The sequence below is a fragment of the Chiloscyllium punctatum genome, chromosome 25 (assembly GCF_047496795.1).
Source record: "Chiloscyllium punctatum isolate Juve2018m chromosome 25, sChiPun1.3, whole genome shotgun sequence".
NCBI classification, from domain to species: domain Eukaryota; kingdom Metazoa; phylum Chordata; class Chondrichthyes; order Orectolobiformes; family Hemiscylliidae; genus Chiloscyllium; species Chiloscyllium punctatum.
Genome location: NC_092763.1, coordinates 83973089 through 83997158, shown reverse-complemented (window position 1 = coordinate 83997158; position 24070 = coordinate 83973089). Strand labels below are relative to the sequence as shown.

The 24070-nt window shown below is 41.7% G+C and overlaps 1 protein-coding gene across 1 annotated transcript in view; it reads left to right on the top strand.

Moving 5' to 3' along the window:
• LOC140496086 (tripeptidyl-peptidase 2-like) overlaps nucleotides 1-24070 on the top strand; it is a 134982-nt gene that overhangs the window by 9233 nt on the left and 101679 nt on the right. The window contains exons 2-7 of the mRNA XM_072595620.1: nucleotides 5075-5203; nucleotides 9795-9890; nucleotides 10439-10543; nucleotides 16827-16951; nucleotides 21637-21800; nucleotides 23242-23396. Coding sequence (XP_072451721.1) covers nucleotides 5075-5203; nucleotides 9795-9890; nucleotides 10439-10543; nucleotides 16827-16951; nucleotides 21637-21800; nucleotides 23242-23396 — 774 coding nt within the window. The remainder of the gene's footprint in view (nucleotides 1-5074; nucleotides 5204-9794; nucleotides 9891-10438; nucleotides 10544-16826; nucleotides 16952-21636; nucleotides 21801-23241; nucleotides 23397-24070) is intronic.

Here is a 24070-nt window from a genome sequence, read left to right as displayed (position 1 = left end):
ATATATGTGTCATTTTTGCCATCTTTAAAGGGCAGTAACTTGAATCATTGCAGTGCTTGGGGTGTAGTTATCTTCGTAGTTCTGTTAGGAAGGGATCTTGAAGAGTTTGGTTGAAGCTGTTTTAGCCTCCGTTCCAGTCATTACATTTCAGATAACTATAGCTTTGTGCAAAATCTTCATCCGACTCCTGTTCGTTTGTCACTTGGTTCAATATGTGACCCTCTCGTTACCGGTGTCAAGGAGACCGACTTGACACTGACATTTTTTACAAACCCACCGACTCCCACAGCTACCTGGATTACACCTCTTCCCACCCTACCTCTTGCAAAAATGCCATCCCGTATTCCCAAGGGACCTCTGGGATCTTGACCCAATGACAAGTGAAGGAACAATGATATAGTTCCAATTCAGAATGGAAGGGGACTTGCAGGAGGTGGTGTGAGTGACTCTTTGTAGAATTTTGAGCCACTGACCTGTTTTCATTGCCATAGTGTATGGATTCTCCAATTAGGTTTTGCGTGAATATTAGCCCCTAGGTGGGATTTGGTGGTGATGATCATATTTAATGTCAAATGGACGCACATGATGAGGTAGGTGAACAAAGGTGAACAAGGTGCCATAGTCTGAGGACCATAGGGCTGTATTCTCATGAGTGTTTAAGAAGGGTGGTAAGGACAAGCCAGGGAACTATAGACCAATGACCCTGACCTCGGTGGTGGGCAAGTTGTTGAAGGGAAACCTGAGGGACAGGATGTACATGTACTTGGAAAGGCGAGGACTGATTGGGGATAGTCAACATGGCTTTGTGCATGGGAAATCATGTCTCACAAACTTGATTGAGTTTTTGAGGAAGTAACACAAGAGGATTGATGAGGGCAGAGTGGTAGATGTGATCTATATGGACTTCAGTAAGGTGTTCAACAAAGTTCCCCATGGGAGACTGATTTGCAAGGTTAGATCTCATGGAATACAGGGAGAACTAGCCATTTAAATACAGAACTGGCTTAAAGGTAGAAGACAGAGGGTGATGGTGGAGGGTTGTTTTTCAGACTGGAGGCCTGTGACCAGTGGAGTGCCACAAGGATTGGTGCTGGCTCCTCGACGTTTTCTCATTTACATAAATGATTTGGATGCGAGCATAAGAGGTACAGTTAGTAAGTTTGCAGATGACACCAAAATTGGAGGTGTAGTGGACAGTGAAGAGGGTTACCTCAGATTACAACAGAATCTGGACCAGATGGGCCAATGGGCTGCGAAGTGGCAGATGGAGTTTAATTCAGATAAATGCGAGGTGCTGCATTTTGGGAAAGCAAATCTTAACAGGACTTATACACTAAATGGGAAAATCCTAGGGAGTGTTGCTGAACAAAGAGACTTTGGAGTGCAGGTTCAGAGCTCCCTGAAATTTGGAGTCACAGGTAGATAGGATAGTGAAGAAGGCGTTTGGTATGCTTTCCTTTATTGGTCAGAGTATTGAGTACAGGAGTCGGGAGGTCATGTTGCGGCTGTACAGGACATTGGTTAGACCACTGTTAGAATATTGCATGCAGTTCTGATCTCCTTCCTATCGGAAAGATGATGTGAAACTTGAAAGGGTTCAGAAAAGATTTACAAGGATGTTGCCAGGGTTGGAGGATTTGAGGTATAGGGAGAGGCTGAACAGGCTGGGGCTGTTTTCCCTGGAACGTCGGAGGCTGAGGGATGACCTTATAGAGGTTTACAAAATTATGAGGGGCATGGATAGGGTAAATAGGCAAAGTCTTTTCCCTGAGTTCGGGGAGCCCAAAACTAGAGGGCATAGGTTTAGGGTGAGAGGGGAAAGATATAAAAGAGACCTAAGGGGCAACGTTTTCACACAGAGGGTGGTATGTGTATGGAATGAGCTGCCAGAGGATGTGTTGGAGGTTAGTACAATTGCAACATATAAGAGTCATTTGGATGTATATGAATAGGAAGGGTTTGGAGGGATATGGGCTGAGATTGGGTTGGGATATCTGGGCGGGTTGCTATACATCTCTATGACTCTGAGTTAGATGACTGGTGGTGATTCTAGCCTGAGGGTCACCACATCTCAGGCGAGCAGTGAGGTAGGACCTTCATGGTGACCTCAGCTAGTGCTCAAATCGAACCCATACTGTTGGTGTCACTCTATATCGGAACCTTACTGTCCAGCTAACTGACCCCAGAGCCATTACTTGAATGGCATGAATGTCACTTGTCACTTAACACTCTCAGGCTGACTGTTATCCTGGGCCTGCTGGACACTGGCACACACTGCTTCAGTATCTGAAGTGTCATGGATGGTGCTGAACTCTGTAATCATCAGTGAGCACTCTTATGCTGACCTTACAATGGAAGGACGTCATTGATAAAGCAGCTGAAGGTAGTTGACCTCAGACACAACCCTTAAAAGCTCCTGCTGAGATGTCCCAGAGGTGAGAAGACTGACCTTCAATAGCCACATCCATTTCCTTTGTGCCTGGTGTGACTCCAACCAGGTGGAAAGTTACCCCCAACCCCCACGCCCCACCCCTCCAATTCTCACAGACTTTATTCTTGCTTGAGCTCTGTGATACCGTACTGAGTCAGGTGCTGCCGTGATCTCAGGTACACAGATCTGCAGCTTGCGCAGTTTCAATTCCTGGCATTTGTCGGGCCTTCAAACCTTTTTTGGTAAGAAATAAGATTGAACTTGCTTCTGTTTTCATTGAGCTTCATAAAGACTTGGGAGTACTCAGAGTTTGTGGGTTTTTTTTGAAAGGCTGTAGAGATTGTAAATGTGAAAACTTAGCAGTGTCTCTTATCATTCTAAAAGATGACCATAACTGAGGAGTTACTTCTCTCAAAGTTTTGTGAATCTGGAATTCACTGCCCCAGAGTGCAGCGGACACTGAATGAATTTAAGGAGGAGATAGGTTTCTTTTTAATTCGTAATGGTTGAAGGGTTATGGAGGACAGGCAGCAAAGTGGAGTGATGAGATGAGATCAGCCATGATCATATTAAATAGTGGAGAAGGTTGGAGGGGCTGAATTGCCTATTCCTGCTCCGATATCTTTTGCGTTCATATTTTTATGTTAGAAAATATTGTGTCAAAGCTACTCCACAAAGACTAGGATCTATCCTAAGACCTCAAAGTCAGTGATGCTGCCCTTCACCTGCAATACTGAACTCCACCAATCTTTTCCCAAAAGCAACAACGTGTACATAAAACCTTTTGAAGTTGGACTGTATAAATGTTTTTGTTTCCTTTTGTTGGGAGACTATGGTTTGGACAGAGTCCAGAATGAATTAGATTTGATAATAGTCTGCAGGAAGATTTTTTTTTCATAATCCCTTGAAGAAATAATTGGTAAGATCTAATAATTGGTAAGATCTAATAATTGGTAAGATATAACTTCCAAAATTATCACTTGTCACCACCCTGAGTGTGTATTTTTTAAAAAATCCTTTAACTCTGATTTGCTTCTTTAATAGTATTGTATTAGACTTCAGTTTCCTTCAGTTCCTGTTCATTAGGATCTCTGAATCTATTTGAAGAAGGGTCCTGAAGAAATGTCACTAGACCCAAAATGTTAACTTTGCTCTCTCTCTTAAGATGCTGTCAGAACTGCTGAGTTTCTCAAGCAATTTATGTTTTTGTTTGATTTCTAGCATCCACAGTTCCTTGTTTTTTTTTGTTTTCAGGTTCGATTTGTTTTAGTAGAAAGTAGTTAAATATTGTGTATTCAAGAAAAGGATGATACATGATTGTAGAGTAGAACAACTTTGTAGCGTTGAAATGCCCAACAGCCATGATTGAATGGCCGAGTGGACTCGATGGGCCGATATGGTCTAACTTTCCTCCAGCAAAATGTTAACAACTCAGTAAGTAAAGTGTTTGAGATCCTGTCTTTTCAAGTCTCAAAGATCATAGCTTAACTTGCAATTCTTTGCTTGTCATATTTACGACAGTGAGAGTCTTGTGAAAGCTCTTCAATATGCTCAGAGTAGATGTTTGAAGCACAACAATTGATGCTGGGTCAATTATTGGTTTTAAATCTGAGATTGACGGCATTTTTTAGTCAAAGGTGTTGAAGGTTTTAGGGCAAGGATGATATGAAGAGTTGGGTCTCAGATCAACCATGATCTGAACAGAAGAGTCTAAGTGGATTCCTCCTCTGTCGATGTATTTCAGCTTTCTTTTGCTAAAACAGTATTATTTATGACTCATTGTGAATGATATCATAGATGAACAACATTTATACAATATAATGTTTTATTCTTAGAATGCAAGTTTTCCATATATGCTAAAAATGAATCATTTAACATAAATAGCACATTGAAGGTGACAGGATAATATTACATGCGTATGGTAGAATGCTGTCCAATTGTCTGGATGGATCTAGCTTCAACAATGCTCAAGAAGCTTACCACCACTGAGGGCATAGCAGTCAGCTTGATTAGCATTCCATCCACCTCCTTCAACATTCATTCACTCTGCTGATGTACAGGGGCAGCAATGTGTGCTATCTCCAAGATGTACTGCTACACAACTTATCAAAGTTCTTTTGACAGTATCTTCCAAATTGGTGACTTCTGCTGCTTAGGATGACAAGGGAGTGCCATCAGCTGAAAATTCCTCTCCAAACCAATCGCCATCCTGACTTGGAACTATGTAGTTGTCCTTTGAACTGTGTAGTTGTTTCTTTGTTGTTGTTAGGTCCAGATCCTGGAACTCCCTTCCTAACACCAATGTGGGTATACACTTACATGGACTATAGCACTTCAAGTGGGCTTCTGGCCACCACATTCTCAAGGGTACGTAGGCATAGGCAGTAAATGCTCACTCAACCAGCGAAGTCCTACTCCTGTGAATGGATAAAACAAATCTGAATAAAATAAGTCTGTTTCAAATGAGTAGGCACTATGTCTTGTGTTGTAAAAGATATTCATTTCTTGGCGTTTACAATACTTCTGTTTGAGTATGTGTTGCTAGCAGAAATGAAAGTACTCACACCTGGGCTCCCAGATGTTGAGAGCATGGAATATGAATGAATTGTCTGATTTGTTGACTGCCTCTTGTGTGCTGTTTAGATAACAACAGATGGGAAACCAAAGATCGTTGACTTCATTGATGTCTCAGGAAGTGGCGATGTAGACACCTCCACTGTGCTGGAAGCAAAGGATGGCATTCTTGTTGGCCTCTCAGGAAGGACTCTAAAGGTATTACTCTGACATTTCTGTACTGTTAACTTGCGTATAACATTGTTGATCACTTCATTTTGCATCAGCAATGAAAATGTACCAATGAATAAACCTGTCCTAGACAGCTGACAGAATTTTATGTAATGTGCTGCAGAATTACTTAGAGTGTGTAGCACAGAAATAGACATTTTGGGCCATGTTCGGGCAGCACGGTGGCACAGTGGTTAGCACTGCTGCCTCACAGCACCAGAGACCCGGGTTCAATTCCCGACTCAGGCGACTGACTGTGTGGAGTTTGCACATTCTCCCCGTGTCCACGTGGGTTTCCTCCGGGTGCTCTGGTTTCCTCCCACAGTCCAAAAATGGGCAGGTCAGGTGAATTGGCCATGCTAAATTGCCCGTAGTATTAGGTGAAGGGGTAAATGTAGGGGAATGGGTCTGGGTGGGTTGCGCTTCGGTGGGTCGGTGTGGACTTGTTGGGCCGAAAGGCCTGTTTCCACACTGTAAGTAATCTAATCTAAATTCTTCTACCTGCTTCTTCTAACCCCAGTCAATATAATTTTCTATTTCTTTCTCTCTCACATACATAGAGCTTTCTGTAAATATATCTATGCTATCTAATTGAAGATATACCAGCTTTGGAGGCAGTCCAGGGAAGGTTCGCTATGCTGATCCAAGGTTTGGAGAATCTGTTTTAGAGGAGTGATTGAAGAAATTGGGCCTGTAATCAATGGAATTTAGAAGAGTTAAGGTTCTATTAGAATGAATATAGAAAACTTGTTTCCATTTTTGTAAGAGTCGAGGACCAGAGGACATAATCTCAATAAGGGATCAAATCTTTAAGGCAGAGATGAGGAAACAATTGTCCTCTGAGGATAGTGAATGAGTGGAATTCTTCATAAAGGGCTGTCAAGGCTGGTTCATGAAGTATGTTCAGGGCTGAGCTAGACAGATTTTTAATCAATCAGGGAATGAAGGGTTATGGGGAAAAGGCAGGAACGTGGAGTTGAGGGTAATGAGATGAGTCAACATCCCATTGAAGAGTAAATGAGCTCAATGGGCTGAATGGCCTGCTTCTACTCCTATATTTCATGGACTTATTTGCCTCAACCAGTCCATGTCCTAGCCCATATTCTTCCTTCACCTTTGGGGAAAGAGGTTCCTCCTGAATTCTATTGGATTCATGAACGAATATCTGTAGCTTTGGTCTCCTCAGAAGTGGATCGTTCTGTACAACTCCCCTTGCAAATCCTACCATAATTTTAAACTCCTTTATCAGGACATTTCTCAGCCTTCTTTCCTTTCTTGGAAGTAATTTTCTTTCAAAATGTAGTACAAAACATGGGTTAAAATACTAATTTTGAAGAGCTGATTTTCTCATTGCAATACACTACAGTGAAATAATATTTGCATATAGTTGTGACTCATGTATGAGGTTTCTTAAAGCAATCATCACTCATTTGACTCAGAATCAGAATGGAACTAACACAGTGGGGAGTGTGGGTGTCAGATTATTAACGTTTCTGATGTGTTGTCATTTTAACCCATGTCATAAATTAATCAACTGACTTTGATCTTTGTAGTTTTTAGTAGTGTTCTGTCAGAAATGTAAATTTAAGTTTAGGGCTAACACTTAAATTATGCATATGACTTGTTCAATTTGGCTATTATGGTAATCTGCATAATCCAGTTCACTTTACAGAAAACGCGGCCACAGTTCAGTTATTACCATTAATGCTATACAGTGACACATATCCCATCCCTACTGTTTGCAGATGACTTTCTCAAATAGTACTTTTTGATCTTCGCATTTGATGTCTTGCAATTTTGGATTAAAAAAAAATCAAAGTTAGTATGGGAGCATTCATTAAAAATGCAATAAACACTTCATTTTGTTTTGGAATGTGTCAGTAACACTGCATAAAGATTTTACTCATTTCTTATTTCAGAATCCTTGTATATTTGGTGCAGAACTAAAGCATCTGCTAAGGCACCTGCATATATAAGCGGGTAAAAATGGTTATTAGTTACTCAGTGCTGGAAGGTCTGAATAAATATACACAACCTTAAGCAGATTTGTTGATTGCTGCCCAATTTACACATGGTGTGACTGGGAGGATGAAAGGAAGATGGTTGGAGGTCTGTCATCTCAGCTTTAGAACATCACTGCAGGGGTTCCCCAAGATAGTGTCCTCGGCCCAACCATCTTCAGATGGGAAATAGAAAAATGACAGAGAAACTAAATGATTACTTTGTGCTGTTTTCAATGAGGAAGGTACAAGCACTCTCCCAGATTTAGAGATCTAAATAACTAGCAACAATGAGAATTGAAGGAACATAGTGACAAGATTGTACTGGAGAAATTAATGGAGCTGAAAATTGATAAATGCCCAGGGCCTGATATTCTACATCCCAAATTGTTGAAGGGGGTGTCTGTAGAGACAGTTGATGCATTAGTGATTACCTCCCAAAATTCTGTAGATTCTAGAAATGGTTCTTGCTGATTGGAAGATAGTAAATGTTACCCCTGTATTTAAGAAGAGAGCAAGGGAAAAAACAAGGAACTACAGACCTGTTTTTCTTACGTTGATAGGAGAGAAAATGCTGAAAACTATTATTAAGGATGGAATAAATGCACATGGATAATAATTGTCTGATTGGACATCGTCATTATGAACTTGTGAATGGAAAATCATGTTTGATAAACTTGTTGGAATTTTTTGAAGGTATAACTAACAAAACTGTAAAAGGAGAGCTGACAGATGTAGTATACTTAGATTTTCCGAAAGCTTTTGATAAAGTCTCCATTAGGAGGCTCGTTAGAAAAATGAAAGCGCATGGAATGGGTGATAATGTAATGGCATGGATTGGTTGACTAACAGGGAAAACAGCGTTGGAATGTACAAATCACCCTCCTGTTGGGCTGTGACTAGAGGAGTGCTTGAGGGTCTCAGCTGTTCACAATATATATCAATAATTAGAAGCTGGGGACATGATAAGATATTTCTAAATTTGTGGATGGTACAAAGCTAAATGGAATCTGTGTTGTGAGTAAGGTACAAGGCATCTCGAGAAGAATTTGGATATACTTACTGAATGGATAAGAATTGTCAAGAACATGATGTGGATAACTGTGAGGTCATTTACTTTGGTAGAGAGAACAGATGGGCAGAGTATTTCTTAAATGGTAAGAGATAGAATGTTGAGATGTACAAAGTCTCCTTTTCGAAAAGCCACTGAAGGCTAAAATGCAGATGCAGCATGTTATTGGGAATACTACTAGAGTGGAGTCTCAGTTCATTTGCAAAGGAGATTAATTTGACTGCATCTAGAGTACTGTGTGCAGTTCTGGTCTCCTTACCTCAGGAAGGTAACTGCTTGATCGGCCATGATCATACAGAAATACAGAGGGGGTTTGATGGCCTGACTGACTGACTCCTGTTCCTATGCTTCATCCGTGAACAACTACCTTTTGAAGGTCAAAGTGGAAGTATTTGTTGCTGATGCAAAATGTTCAACAACTTTTGCAACTCCTTGGAATGCTGAACCAATCCATGTCCAAATGCTGCAAGTCCTGGACAAATTCCAGACTTCGGTTGACAAGTATCCCACTCAAGTGTTCAGGCAGAGAGCTTTTCCACACAATTGTCCCTTGATGTTCAGTGGTACTATCTTCACTAAATCCTTCAGAGTGATCATCATGGACGCTACTGCTGACCACAGACTGAACTAGACTAACTATATGAATATTGTGGCTACAAGAAAGAGACAACCTAACCATTCCCTCTTGTTATTTAATGGCTTCGCTATCACTGAATTCCCCACTGTCAACATCTTGAGGTTTACCATTGATTGGAAACTGCACTGGACTAATCGGGTATAAGCAGTGGCAATAAGAGCAGGTCAGAGGCTAGGAATATTGCAGCAAATAACTCTCCTCCTGATCACCCAAAATCTGTGCAGCTTTTACAAGGCACAAGTCCGAAGTGTGATGGAATACTCCCCACTTGCCTGAATGAGTGCAGTTCCATCAATGCTCAAGAAGCTTGACACCATCCAGGACAAAACATTCCATTTGATTTGCACCACATCCGCTCTCCCCACCACCGATGATCCGAAGCAATAGAGCGTACTATATATGAAATACACTGCAGAAATTTACCAATGCACCTTCCAAACCGATGACCACCACCATCTGGAGGACAAAGGCAGTAGATACATGACAATGCCATCACCTGCAAACGACCCACCAAGCCTGGCATGGAAATATATTGCCCATTCCTTCAAAATTGCTGGGTCAAAATCCTGTAAGTCCCTATCGAATGGCATTGTGGGTCCACATACAGCACATGGACTGCAATCGTTCAAGAATGCAGCTCATCCCCATGCTCTCAAGGACAGCTATGGATGGGCAATAAATACTGGAACAGTCAGTGAAGTTCACATCTGAATGAATAATTCAAAAGCATGTTCGTCAAGAGAATAAGGTCTTATCCTTCTGTTTGGTAGAATAAAGCAAGAAAATGTTGCAGCACTTTGTCATTGTATCGTCGACTGAAGCCAGAAACTGATGTTACCTAACCTGTGTACTTTTCATTTTTTGACATAGATACCATCAGATTGGGTCAACCCTTCTTTGAGGTACCATGTTGGTATTAAAAATGCTTTTGAACTGTATCCCACAGCCCTTAAGGAGAGAATTCAGGTAAGAAAAATGAAGAAGACCAAACTTGGTGTGTGTGTGTGTGTGTATGTGTGTGTGTGTGTGTTTTCAATGTAGAAACACATCAGACTACTTCATTGAGGTGGTTGTTTCATACTTTCTATCTTTATGCATTTGATCATTGCAGTATTATAAGCATCCTATTAAGTATTGACAGTTCATAAATCTTGATAGCATAAACTCTTTGGGATGCACCCCTTCCTATGGTGAATAAACCTTGTGTTTTAGATAGAGTCATACTGCATGGGAACAGACCCTTCAGTCCAATTTGTCCATGCTGATCAAGTTTTCCAAACTAAACTAGTCCCACTTTCCTGGATTTGGCCAGTATCCCCTCTAAACCTTTCTTATTCATGTATCTGTCCAAGTGTCTTTTAAATGTTGTAACTCTACCTGCATCTACCACTTTAGAGGTTTATAGCATAGACGAAGAACATTTATCGATTATGCTTTGATTACCTTATTTCATCATTTTCCTCAGACCTTTATTTTTCTCTATCTGTTCTACGTTGTATTATCTTTATAAACAGCAAGAGCGCCGAGAGAAGCAGTGGGACCCTTTACATCGAGTTGCTGTGGCGGAAGCTCACCGACGACTGAATGACTTCAACAAGAACAACACAAACCTATCTCAGGTACCAGTTACTGTGTGGTCATAAGCAGCATGATTAGGTCATTCAGCCCATTGAGCCTATAGAGGGAAAAGGTGTACACCTCACTGGTGCAGGCTCGTTTTATGTTATATCAAAACAAGAGATGCATGATCAAGCTCATTCAAGATTAACTCCCAGTTTGTTCTTGTGTTGGAGACATGTAGGAAGTAAAATAAATCATGGAATCTTATTAAACTAACTGACAAAAGAACCTGAAGGAAGTAACAGTTTTTTCAATGCAACAAGTTTGGGACTATCTGGAATTTTCTGACTTTAGGGTTTCTTGGTATCACCAACTGGGCCATCCCTAAGTCCCTGTAGAAGGTGATGGTGAGCAGTGTACCTTCTAGATGGTACACACTGCTGCTGTCAGTGATGAAGAGAGTGAATTTGAAGAAGGTGGGAGGAGTGCCAATCAAGGAGGATGCTTTGGCCTGGATGGTGTTGAGTGTCTTGAATGTTGCTGGAGTTGCACCCATCCAGTCAAGTGGCAAATTTCCATTATACTCCTAGCCCCAACAGTGTAGACAGTGGATAGACTTTGGGTGACTGGGGGTTAGTTACATGCTACAGGAATGCTCTTGACCTGCTTTAGTAGCATGTTAGAAGAATATTCAGTAATAATTTTTAAAAGGGAGTTGGATAAATCATTGAAGGGGAGAATCTTATCGAGCTATGGAAAGGGCAGCAGAATGCAAAGGTAATGATGCAGGCCTGAGGAAGGAGTTTGCCCCGGCAGACTGGGCAAAAATATTAAAGGGTAGGGCAGTTGAAGAACAGAGGCAAATGCTGAGGGAGATACTCAATACCTCTCAATCAAAGTATATTTCAGAGAGGAAGAGGACTTGTAAAAAGGTGAAAAATCATCTATGGTTGATCGAGGAATTCAGGGATAACATAAAGGCAAAATCTGGGGCATATTGTGTTGTAAAAGTTAGTGGCACTCTGGTGGATTGGGAGAGCTTTAAATGTCAGTAAAGGGTTATTAAAACAAAATCAAAAGTTAAGATGAGCTACAAAAGGAAACTAGTCAAAAGCTTCTGTAAGTTTGTAAAAAGGAAAAGATTAGTGAACATAAATGTTAGCCATAGACAGGACAAAGATGGCAAGGGAATAATGGGAAACTCAGAAATGGCAGAGGCATTAAACCAATATTTTGTGTTTTCACAGTGGAAAATAATAATTTCTTCCTACAAACTGCAGTTACTACAGAGGATCTAAGTGAAATTACTATAATGAGGGAGATGGTATTGTGTAAACTGATGGGATTAAAGATGGATATGTCCCTGACGGCCTGCATCCTAGAGTATTAAAGGAAGTGGCAAGAGAGATATGTGTCCATATCTCTTTTGGTCTGGTTTTTTGAGCAAGGATGTGGTGGCACTGGAGGCAGTGCAAAGGAGATTCACCAGGTTGAATCCAGGACTGAAAGGGATTTTAACAAGGAGCAGTTGAATAGCTTGGGCTTGTACTCACTGGCGTTACGATGAATGGTGGGGTAGGGGGAGGGTATCTGATTGATGTATACAAAATACTAAAGGGGATTGATAAGGTGGACATTGAATGGATGTTCTTCATTGTTATACAGTCTTAAACTAGAGGTCATAGATACAGAGTGAGTGGAGGTATTTTGAAAACTGAGATGACGAGAAACTATTTCTCAGAGGGTTGTGAACTAACTGCTCCACAGTGCAGTGGAGGCAGAAACAATCAACAAGTTGAAGTATGGAATAGATATGTTTCTGATGAAAAGTAAGATGAAAGGCTATGGGGAGCAGGCAGGTGAGTGAACTTGAGACCAGGATAAGATCAGCTGTGATCATGTTAATTGGCAGAGTGGGCTCCAAGTGTTGAATTGCCTAGTCCTGCTCCTGATTCCTGTGTTCCCATGTACTGATCAGATAGCCCTTTCAAGGAGGTGTGACACTAAAAGTTGTCCTTCTGTTCTGTAGGGTTCCCTAGTCCCAGACGTGGAGCGGGTTTTTTCCGGTTTGGTTGCATTGTTAAATATTTCACACCGTAAATAGGTGTAAAGAAAGAAAATGTCTTTACTTTCCCAATACCCTTTTTTGGGTTGAGTCGTGAAGCAGTGTGGAGATATTACTGGGAATGATAGTTCAGCTGGGGGTAATTAAATACCTTTTATTTCCTATTGTCATCTGGCCTTTGTGAGGATCCTACCTGCCCCCATATAAAATATACACTGGCATTATTGCAGTGTATTGAGGAGAGAACACAGCTTGGAGTCAGTCAGTGCTATTTATATGCACAAATTGCAGACATGTTGCATAGCAGAATCATCAAGAGTGTTTAATGTGCCAAAAATTTCAAAGGCAAATGCTGTTTCTTTCAGCATGTTGCTCCCTGCAATGACTCCTTACACATTTAATCGATAGCATTTTCAAGAGTGATATCAGACATGTCACCTGGTGAAATTAGCAACATTTAAACAGTTGTTCTCTTTTGCATGACGAGCTCAGAATCTCTGTTCATGTATGCAGAGGAGTTTCTGAATTGTGGGTGAAACTAAAGCAGGCATCGCATTTGGCTTACTTTGCTTGGATGTAAACTTTGCAATTAGCACGCATGCGCAAACATATGTTTTGTTACAAACGCCAGTCTATGAACTGGCAGTGCTTGGATTTGATATAGCAACGAGATTTGGTTTTAGTCTTACTCAAACTGTTGGCGTCATCTCTTGTACAGGTGCTGATACAAGCTGCTTGTAGAGCCTTGTGTAGGATGAGCGTTTATCTCTGGAACTGGTGTATTTCTATTGCGCCATCAACTTAATGTCTGATCTATCCCAGAATCGCGTGTGCTCAGGACTGATTTACAGATATAAAGATAGAATTAAATTGCACTTCAAAAATCATTTAGTCATTAAGCAGAGCTGAATGTGGCACTTCATTCAATGCATAATTACCAACTTGGTCAATGGGTTAAAACATTGAGAAAAGGTTTTATATAATTTCCAAAATGTTTTGAGGTTGAATCCAACCCACCCTAAGGTTCTGCTTGTACAGGTTATTGCGACTATTTTGTTTTTACTTTTTTTTTGTATTTTTACATGAACGCTTTTTTTAAAATGGATTGTCAGCCAAGGTTATGTGGCCATGTATCCAGACCTGACAATATTCTGACTCAGTAGGAGACAATGAGGACTGCAGATGCTGGAGAATCAGAGTCGAAAAGTGTGGCATTGGAAAAGCAGAGCAGGTCAGGCAGCATCTGAGGGGCAAGAGAGTCAATGTTTCAGGCATAAGCCCTGCATTAGGAACGTGCAGAGGGAAGAGGGCTGAGAGCTAAATAGAGGAGTGGGAGTGGAAGGTGATGCAAGGTAGGTAGCTAGGAAGGTGAATGCATAAAAGTAGATAATCCCCACGGCCTGATCAGGTGTATTAATTCCACCCCCCCCCCCCCCCCCGCCCCAAACACTGATCTCAACATTCCTGATAAAGAGCTTATGCCTGAAACATTGGTTTTCTTTCTCCTCGGAAGCTGCCTGTACAGCTGTGCTTTTCCAGCACCACACTCTTCGACTGTAACATTCTGACTCTGTGACTTCTTTCCGATGTCTGAGCTCCCTTTTCATGAGGGCAAATTTATCGAAACAACATTTTAACTCCCTTCGATCTAAGTCACGTGCAATTCCTCATTTCTTTGTCATCAACATGCTTGTGGTGGGGGTGGGGGGTGTGGGGGGGGTGGGCATGGGCTAGCTAGCTCTGTTGGCTGGATGACTGATTTGTGATGCAGAGTGACGACAACTGCATGGGTTCAATTCCCCCTCTGGCTGAGGTCACCATGAGGGTTTCGTCAGCTCCGCCTCACCTCTTGCCTGAGGGATGGTGATATTTCAGGTGAAGCTCATTCACTCAGGGATAGCGAATGTTGTGCCCTTATTCAAGAAGAGCTGCAAAGAAAAACCTGGGAGCTATAGACCAGTAAGCTTAACATCTGTAGTAGGTAAATTACTTAAAAAGATTCTGAGGGATAAGATATACATGCATTAGGAAAGACTGGGTTTGATCAGGAGTATTCAGCATGGCTTTTGTGAATGGGAGATCATGCCTCGCAAATTTGTTAGAGCTTTTTTGATGAAGTGACCTGGAAGGTTGATAAGGGCAGGGCATTGGATGTAGTCTATATGGATTTCAATAAAGACTTTCATAAGTTTCCACATGATAGGCTGCTCTGCAAGATTAGATTGCATGGAATCCAGGGGAGCTGGCAAATTGGATACACAATTGGCTTGATGGTAGGAAGCAGAGGGTAATAGTGGAAGGATGGTTGTTGGACTGGAGGCCTGTGTCTAGTCGAGTGCCTCAGGGGTCGGTGCTGGGCCCGTTGCTGTTTGTTATCTGGATCAATGATTTAGATGAGAGTGTACAAGGCATGATTAGTAAGTTTGCAGATGACACTAGAATAGGTGGTATCGTGGACAGTGAGGAAGGTTATCAGAAATTGCAGCAGAACCTTAATCAGCTGGGGAAGTGGGCTGAGAAACGGTAAATAGAGTTTAATTTAGATAAGAGTGAGATCTTGCATTTTGGAAAGTCAAATCAAGGTAGGAGTTTCATGGTGAATGGTCAGATCTTAAGGAGCATAATGGAACAGAGGGACCTTGGAGTTCAGGTGCACGGTTCTCTGAAAGTGGAGCCCCAGGTAGACAGGGCAGGGAAGGAGGCTTTTGACACATTGGCCTTCATCAGTCAGAGCATTGAGTATAGAAGTTGGGAAGCTATATTGCAGTTGTACAGGACATTGGTGTGGCCGCACTTGGAATGTTCAGTTTTGGTCAGCTTGTTATAGGAAGGGTGTTATTAAACAGGAAAGAGTGAAGAAGAACTTTGTGTCCTGGCAACGTCCTTGTAATGGTTTGAGTTAGAGGGAGAGGTTGGATAATCTAGGACTATTTTCTTTAGAGCAGAGGAGACAGAGGGGTCCTGTACAAAGGTATATGAGGTAATAGAGGCACAGATACAGTGAATGCACTCAGTCTTTTTTCCCCCAGGGTTGGGAAATCAAGGACTGGAAGGTATCAGTTTCAGGTTAGAGGGAAAGGAATAAAAGGGAACCTGAGGGCAACATTTTTACACAAAGGGTGATCTGCATATGGAGTGAGCTGCCAAGAGAAATGGTTGAGGCGAGTACATTAACAACATATAAAAGGCATTTGGACATGGTTAGGAAAGGATTAGAAGGATATGGGCCAAATGCAGGGAAATGGGATTAGCGTGGATGGACATTTTGGTTGGCATGGACCAGTTCAGGCTGATGGGCGTGTCTTTGTCCTGTTGGTCTTTATGACTCTAATGAGAGTGCAGCTCTGTGGGTTGTCTGGGACAATGGTGACTTCTCTATTACAGGTTTTACACCAGTTCACCTTTACCATTTAAAGTGCTAATTATTCTTCGATCTGGTAAAGGATTAGGCCTATGTGACTCCTCACTTTGTCAATACAGTTTGTCCTCTAACACAATGACAAAAATTTTGTAACTGGATGTTGCTTCTGTGATCTGCTCCAGCTTGGAATACTTCAGGGTTGGTGACAGGAAATGTTCACTCTAGGTTCTCCTAACCAGGCACTGAAGCTTCTCCAAAATGAAATGTGGCATCACTAGCTGACTGCATGCAAATTCCAAATATAAGACCCAAGGAAACCAGACTTGTGCTCACTGTAGCACCAGAATTGACAGCAAGATTATAATTAATAAATGAAGAATATACTCTTGCCTTGTGTATTCTGTAGCAGTGGATGTAATTGTAGCAGACTATAGAATGTAACAGCATGAAATAAGCTGTTCAGCCCAGAGTGCCAGTGTCCTGGTTTGGCAGCAGCTGTCCAGTTTGTCCTGTAGTTTTTGTTTTCACTGTTTATACAGTTTTTTTGTTAAATTGATATTGAATATATTTCCAGGTTTCGGGCAAAACAATCCAAGTCAAACCAACTTGTAATCGAGTAAAATATCCCCATTTTCCTTCTGGTTCCTTTGCCAACTACTTGAATCTCAAATTTGTGTCTTCCAGGTACTGACCCATATATCTCGGACTAGACAGTCCCACCTTCACTTATTGTTCCAAAATGTTTCATAATTCTGAGCATCTTATTACTGTCTCATCCTACTGGAGAGCAATACCACCTTTTCCAATCTTCACACTCACTGAAATTCCTGATCTCATTCCGCAGTGGATGAAGGGGGGGATCTTTCTTCACTCCTTTGTGTTAACATTGTTTTCTTTTGATCGAAATTTCCCACAGGAAGAGAAATTGGTCTTGGAAGATCTTCAGTGCCAAGTTGATCAGTTGGATCTATTGGAGAAGAAATATTCTGACCTTGGGCCTGTCTATGATTGCTTGGTTTGGCATGATGGAGAGACTTGGAGGTAAATTTAGTGTCAATCTTTTAGCCTTGGGTATAATGGACAACAAATTTTACAGGAGAATTTCTGATAGATTTTCAAACACCTAAGATCAATTGTCATTTAAAAAAAACTTGAATCTGCATCATAATGAAAAATGTTTGATCAGGTATACACACTTTAACTTTCCTGATATTGATTGGGAAAGCTATAGCTCAAGTTCGTTAGATGGGTCAGTGTTTGTCCAATGTGTGCAGGAGAGTTTCCTGACACAATATGTAGATAAGCCAACAAGAGGTGAGGCCATACTGGATTTGGTTCTGGGTAACGAACCAGGCCAGGTATTAGAACTAGAGGTAGGTGAGCACTTTGGGGACAGTGACCACAATTCGGTGATTTTTACTGTAGTGATGGAGAGGGATAAGTGTGTACTACAGGGCAAGAGTTATAGCTGGGGGCAGGGAAATTATGATGCGGTGAGGCGTGACTTAGGATGTGTGGATTGGAAAAGTAGATTCCAAGGCAAGAGCGTAATTGATATGTGGAACTTGTTCAAGGAGCAACTATTGAGTGTCCTTGATAAGTAAGTACCTATCAGGCAGGGAGGAAAGGGTCGTGTGAGGGAGCCGTGGTTTAATAAGGAATTGGAATCCCTTGTTAAATGGAAGAGGGCGGCCTATGTAAAGATGAGGCGTGAAGGTTCAATTGGGGCGATTGAGAGTTATAAGGTAGCCCGGAAGGACCTGAAGAGAGAGCTAAGAGCAGCAAGGAGGGGACATGAAAGGTCCTTAGTTGGTAGGATTAGGGAAAACCCTAAGGCTTTCTATAGGTATGTTAGGAATAAAAGAATGACTAGGGTAGGAATAGGTCCAATCAAGGATAGTAATGGGAAGTTGCGTGTGGAGGCTGAAGAGATTGGGGAGGCACTGAATGAATACTTTTCGTCAGTATTCACTCAGGAACAGGACATTGTTGTCGATATGAATACTGAGGCACGAACAAGTAGAATGGATGGCTTTGAGATATGTAGAGAAGAGGTGTTGGAAATTCTGGCAAGGGTGAAAATAGATAAGTCCCCTGGGCCTGATGGCATTTATCCTAGGATTCTCTGGGAAGCAAGGGAGGAGATTGCAGAGCCATTGGCCTTGATTTTTGTGTCCTCTTTGTCTACAGGAGTAGTGCCAGAGGACTGGAGGCTAGCAAACGTGGTTCCCTTGTTCAAGAAGGGGAGTAGGGATAATCCTAGTAACTATAGGCCAGTGAGTCTCACTTCTGTTGTGGGCAAAGTCTTAGAGAGAATTGTAAGGGATAGGATTTATGCACATCTGGATAAGAATAATGTGATCAAGGATAGTCAGCATGGTTTTGTGAAGGGCAGGTCGTGCCTCACAAACCTTATTGAATTCTTTGAGAAGGTGACTAAGGAGGTAGATGAGGGGAAAGCGGAAGATGTGGTATATATGGATTTTAGTAAGGCGTTTGATAAGGTTCCCCATGGTAGGCTACTGCAGAAAATACAGAGATATGGCATTGAGGGTGAGTTGGAGGTTTGGATTAGGAATTGGCTGGCTGGAAGAAGACAGAGGGTAGTAGTTGATGGCAAAGGTTCATCTTGGAGTGCCGTCACTAGCGGTGTTCCGCAAGGATCTGTTTTGGGACCATTGCTGTTTGTCATTTTTATAAATGACCTGGAGGAAGGGTTAGAAGGTTGGGTGAGCAAGTTTGCGGATGATACGAAAGTCGGAGGAGTTGTAGACAGTGAGGAAGGATGTGGCAGGTTACAGCAGGATATAGAGAAGCTGCAGAGCTGGGCAGAAAGGTGGCAAATGGAGTTCAATGTAGGTAAGTGTGAGGTGATTCACTTTGGTAAGAGTAACAAAAAGATGGGGTACTGGGCTAATGGTCGGATACTTGGTAGTGTGGAAGAGCAGAGGGATCTTGGTGTCCATGTACACAGATCTCTGAAAGTTGCCACCCAGGTAAAGAGTGCAGTGAAGAAGGCATATGGCGTACTGGCTTTTATTGGTAGAGGAATTGAGTTTCGGAGTCCTGAGGTCATGCTGCAGTTGTATAAGACTCTGGTGCGGCCGCATCTGGAATATTGTGTGCAGTTTTGGTCGCCATACTATAGGAAGGATGTGGAGGCACTGGAACGGGTGCAGAGGAAGTTTACCAGGATGTTGCCTGGTATGGTAGGAAGATCGTATGAGGAAAGGCTGAGGCACTTGGGGTTGTTTTCATTGGAGAAAAGAAGGTTTAGGGGTGATTTGATAGAGGTGTACAAGATGATTAGGGGGTTAGATAGGGTTGACAGTGAGAACCTTTTTCCACGTATGGAGTCAGCTATTACAAGGGGGCATAGCTTTAAATTAAGGGGGGGTAGATATAGGACTGATGTTAGGGGTAGGTTCTTCACTCAGCGAGTCGTAAGTTCATGGAATGCCCTGCCAGTAGCATTGGTGGACTCTCCCTCTTTATGGGTATTTAAGTGGGCATTGGATAGGCATATGGAGGATAGTGGGTTAGTGTAGGTTAGGTGGGCTTTGATCGGCGCAACATCGAGGGCCGAAGGGCCTGTACTGCGCTGTATTCTTCTATGTTCTATGTTCTATGTTCTAGGTACTTTCTCAAGCAGTGATTTGAAAGGATGAATTCTTACTTTACCTGTAAAATACACAATGACAGCCAGTTGCAACATACATCTGACGATGATTGCAACCAAGTACAGAAATGTCTTTGGAAGTGTCATTGCAATAATCTTGCTGCAGTTCTGAAGAGGAGAAGGAACTGAGTGAAATTTTGTGCCTGCTTATTAAATTCTTTCCTCTGCTCCATAGAGTCATACAGTTCGGGAACAGATCCTTCAGTCTAACAAGTCTATGTCAACCATAATCCCAAACTAAACTCGTTCCACCTGCTATACTTAATCATTTGTATCCTTATATATTTTTACATGTGGTTCGGAGTTATCCCTTTAGGTCAGACATGAAGGGAGTGTTTTTCTCTGTGGCTTGTGTGACTTTGGAACGCTCTACCTCAGAAAGCGTTGGAGGGGAGGTCATTGAGTACTTTTAAGGCAGAGATTGTAGATTCTTGTAAGGTAATGGAATTAAACATTATCATGGGAATGATGAACGATATGAAATTTGGAACACAAGTAGAGCATAAGATACATGAACAGAAACAGGTCACTCAGCTTATTGAGTCTTCAGTACCATTCAATGCGATCATCCTCAACTCCACTTTGCTTTTTTTCTATAACCCTTGATGCCCTTCATATTTAAATGACTGTCTATCTTGGCTGAAATTGAGAGATTCTTGATTTGGATTACAGGGAAAATGCAGAAAAGTGGACATAAGGAATGTTGAATCAGTCATGATCTTATTAAATGGCCGGGTAGGCTTGAGGGGCAGAATGGCTTACTCCTGTTCATATTGCTTATGGTCTTAGGTCTGACAGCATCAGTGGAGAGAGAAACACAATTAATGTTTCAAGTCCAATCTGACTTTAGAACTGAAAGTTGTTGTTAAAATGGTGAATTTTATGCTAAAGACAGGAAGAATAGATTGAGAGTTACCAGAGGCAAAGACAAAGGGGTTGCTGATAGTGCAAAGGAGAGGGACAGATATAAAATGTATCATTTTGTGTAGAAATGAGGATGTGAAAAGGTGAATTTAACTTAACAGCCCTCTGTGCTAAAGAATTCCATAGATTCACAATCTCTGAAAAACAAACCTTCTTACTAATTGAGTGATCTTTTACTCTGACCTTATGCCCTCTGATCCAAGGCAACATTTCTGTATTTACCCGATCAATTCACCTTAGACTCTTGTATGTTTCAAAAAGACCACCCTCTCATTCTTCTTAACTCTAATGAATACAAGCTGAATTGAATGCTAGCTTTTTGTAGGTTATGCACGAGGGCTTCCAACTTCCTTTGCCCAGCAATTTTTTGGAATCTTTCTCCACTTATACATTATTCAACCCCTCTGCATCCTGTCAAAGAGTTAACCTTACATTTTCCCACATTGTATTCCATCTTCCAAGTTTTTGTCCACTCGTTCAAACTGTCTGTATCCACCTGTAGACCTTTCATGTCATGATCACCATTTTCCCTGCTTTCTATTTTTGTGTCACCTGCAGACTTGGTGAAAGTGCATTTGCTCCTGTCAATCAAGTCATTGATATGTTTTGCAAATAATTGTGGTGTTAGCGTGATCCCTGTGGCATTAGTTACAGGTTGCTATCCTGAAAATGCCCTACTTAATTCAACTGTCTTTATTACTTTACCAATCCTCTATTCTTGCTAATATACTACCCAAAATACCACTGGCTTTAATCTTATTGAAGAGTCCCTTATCAAATGTCTTTTCGAAATGCAAATATATGACTTTGTCTCTGTTACCTCCTTAAAGAACTGTAGTACATTGGTCGGGCATGATTTTCCCATCATGAAGCCATGATTACTCTGCTTGCTATTATTTATTTCTAAGTGCTTTGCTATTATATCATTTCCAATAGAATTGATAACACTTTCCCAGCGACAGATCAGTCATTACCTTTTTCTTTCAAAGAGCTGGCAAAGGCACAGTGGATCTGTGTTTGTGCTGTATATTCAGAGTCCAGGCTCTGCAGTTACAATATAAGATGGGGCATCATGTGCTTGACCTTTAAGATTTACACACCACTCTTCCTGCTGTCTTTGTAGAGCCTGTGTTGACACCAGTGAATGTGGAGATCTGAGCAGCTGCAATGTGCTCAGGAACTATAGAGAAGGACATGAGTATGCACAGATCGGAAAATCTGAAATGCTGAATTACTCCATCAATGTCTATGATGATGGGAACACTCTCTGCATCGTCACTAACGCAGGTAAGTGTTGGGCTGGGCGGAAAATGCTTATTGTCTAATTTTCAGAAGAACAGCAAGGTAAGTTACAAATATAGAGTCATGGAGATGTACAGCATGGAAACGGTCCAACCCATCCATGCCGACCAGATATCCCAGCACAATCTAGTCCCACCTGCCAGCACCCGGCCCATATCCCTCCAAACCCGTCCTATTCATATACCCATCCAAATGCCCCTTAAATGTTGCAATTGTACCAGCCTCCACCACTTCCTCTGGCAACTCATTCCATACATGTACCACCCTCTGTGTGAAAAGGTTGCCCCATAGGTCTCTTTTATATCTTTCCCCTCTCGTCCTAAACCTATGCCCTCTAGTTCTGGACTCCCTGACCCCAGGGAAAAGACTTTGTCTATTTGCCCTATCCATGCCTCTCATAATTTTGTAAACCTCTATAAGGTCACCCCCTCAGCCTCCGACGCTCCAGAGAAAACAGCCCCAGCCTGTTCAGCCTCTCCCTGTAGCTCAGATCCTCCAACACTGGCAACATCCTTGTAAATCTTTTCTGAACCCTTTCAAGTTTCACAACATCTTCCCGATAGGAAGGAGTCCAGAATTGCACGCAATATTCCAAAGTGGGCTAACCAATGTCCTGTACAGCTGCAACATGACCTCCCAACTCCTGTACTCAATACTCTGACCAATAAAGGAGAGCATACAAAACGCCTTCTTCACTATCCTATCTACCTGTGACTCTAATTTCAAGGAGTTAAGAACCTGCACTCCAAGGTCTCTTTGTTCAGCAACACTCCCTAGGACCTTACCATTAAGTGTATAAGTCCTGTTAAGATTTGCTTTCCCAAAATGCAGCACTTCGCATTTATCTGAATTAAACTCCAAATGCCACTTCTCAGCCCATTGACCCATCTGGTCCAGATCCTGTTGTAATCAGAGGTAACCCTCTTCACTGTCCACTACACCTCCAATTTTGGTGTCATCTGCAAACTTACTAACTGTACCTCTTATGCTCGAATCCAAATCATTTATGTAAATGACAAAAAGTAAAGGGCCCAGCATCGATCCATGTGGCACTCCACTGGTCACAGGCCTCCAGTCTGAAAAACAACCCTCCACCGCCACCCTCTGTCTTCTACCTTTGATCCTGAGTAAAATTTTAGAATTACCAGATACTGTGCTGCAATGTTCTCTGTTCTAAATGAAGGTTTATTTTTAACATAGCAAGTTGTTGTGAGTTACACTCTACTGTCTAAAAAGGAGGAAACAGTAATTTTCGGAAATAAATTTGCCAGACAATTGAAGGAAATAGAAGAAAGAATCCAGGGCTATAGGAAAGTTGCACAGATTGGGTAACTCTTTCAAAGAGCTAGTAGTGGGCAGCTGGGCTGAATGGCCTCCTTCTCTGCTGTATCATTCTATGAAAAGGTTTACTTTTTTATATACGCAGGGTCCCACGGAACGCATGTAGCTGCAATTGCTGCTGGATACTTCCCAGGAGAACAGGAAAGGAATGGTGTGGCTCCTGGTGCCCAGATATTAGCCATCAAGGTGGCCGATTCCAGATTAAACACTATGGAAACAGGGACCAGCTTAATCCGGGCAGTAAGTAGTATTCTGTTCATTGACTTTAGTTTATTATTATAGCAAAAAACTATGGCCCAGTTACATGACAGTGTACTCAGGTCATCTGTGTAGAATGTACAAAGTTAAAAATCACACAACACCAGGTTAGAGTCCAACAGGTTTATTTGGAAGCACACTAGCTTTCAGAGACCTGCTCCTTCATCAGTAGTTGTGGAGTATCAGATTGTAAGACACAAAATTTATTGCAAAAGTTACAGTGTGATGTAACTGAAATTATATATTGAAAAAGATTTGGATTGTTTGTAAAGTGTCTCATTTTTTAGAATGACCATGATGGTTTCAGTTCTTTCATATATAAATCCCAGAACTTTTTAAAAGTTATATTCTCAAGTGAACTTTAACAATGGGTGCTGTGTCGGCCCAGACAATGCGTTGAAGGTGTGAAGTGCCCTGTGTGAAGCTGTGTGTGCCTCAATGTTCAGAATGAGTCCATTTCTGAAAAAGGGATTTGTCGAATCTTAATGCATTTGTGCAGTTTTTGAGCAAAATAAAATGTAATTCTGTAAGTAAAAATTCACCCCACAAATTTAAATGTCTGTGTGGGGGGCAGATGTACGAGTCTCTGTGAGGGAGTGTGTGTTTGTGTCTGAGTGTGAAAGGGTATAAGTCTGTGAGAGGATGCGTGAGAGTGT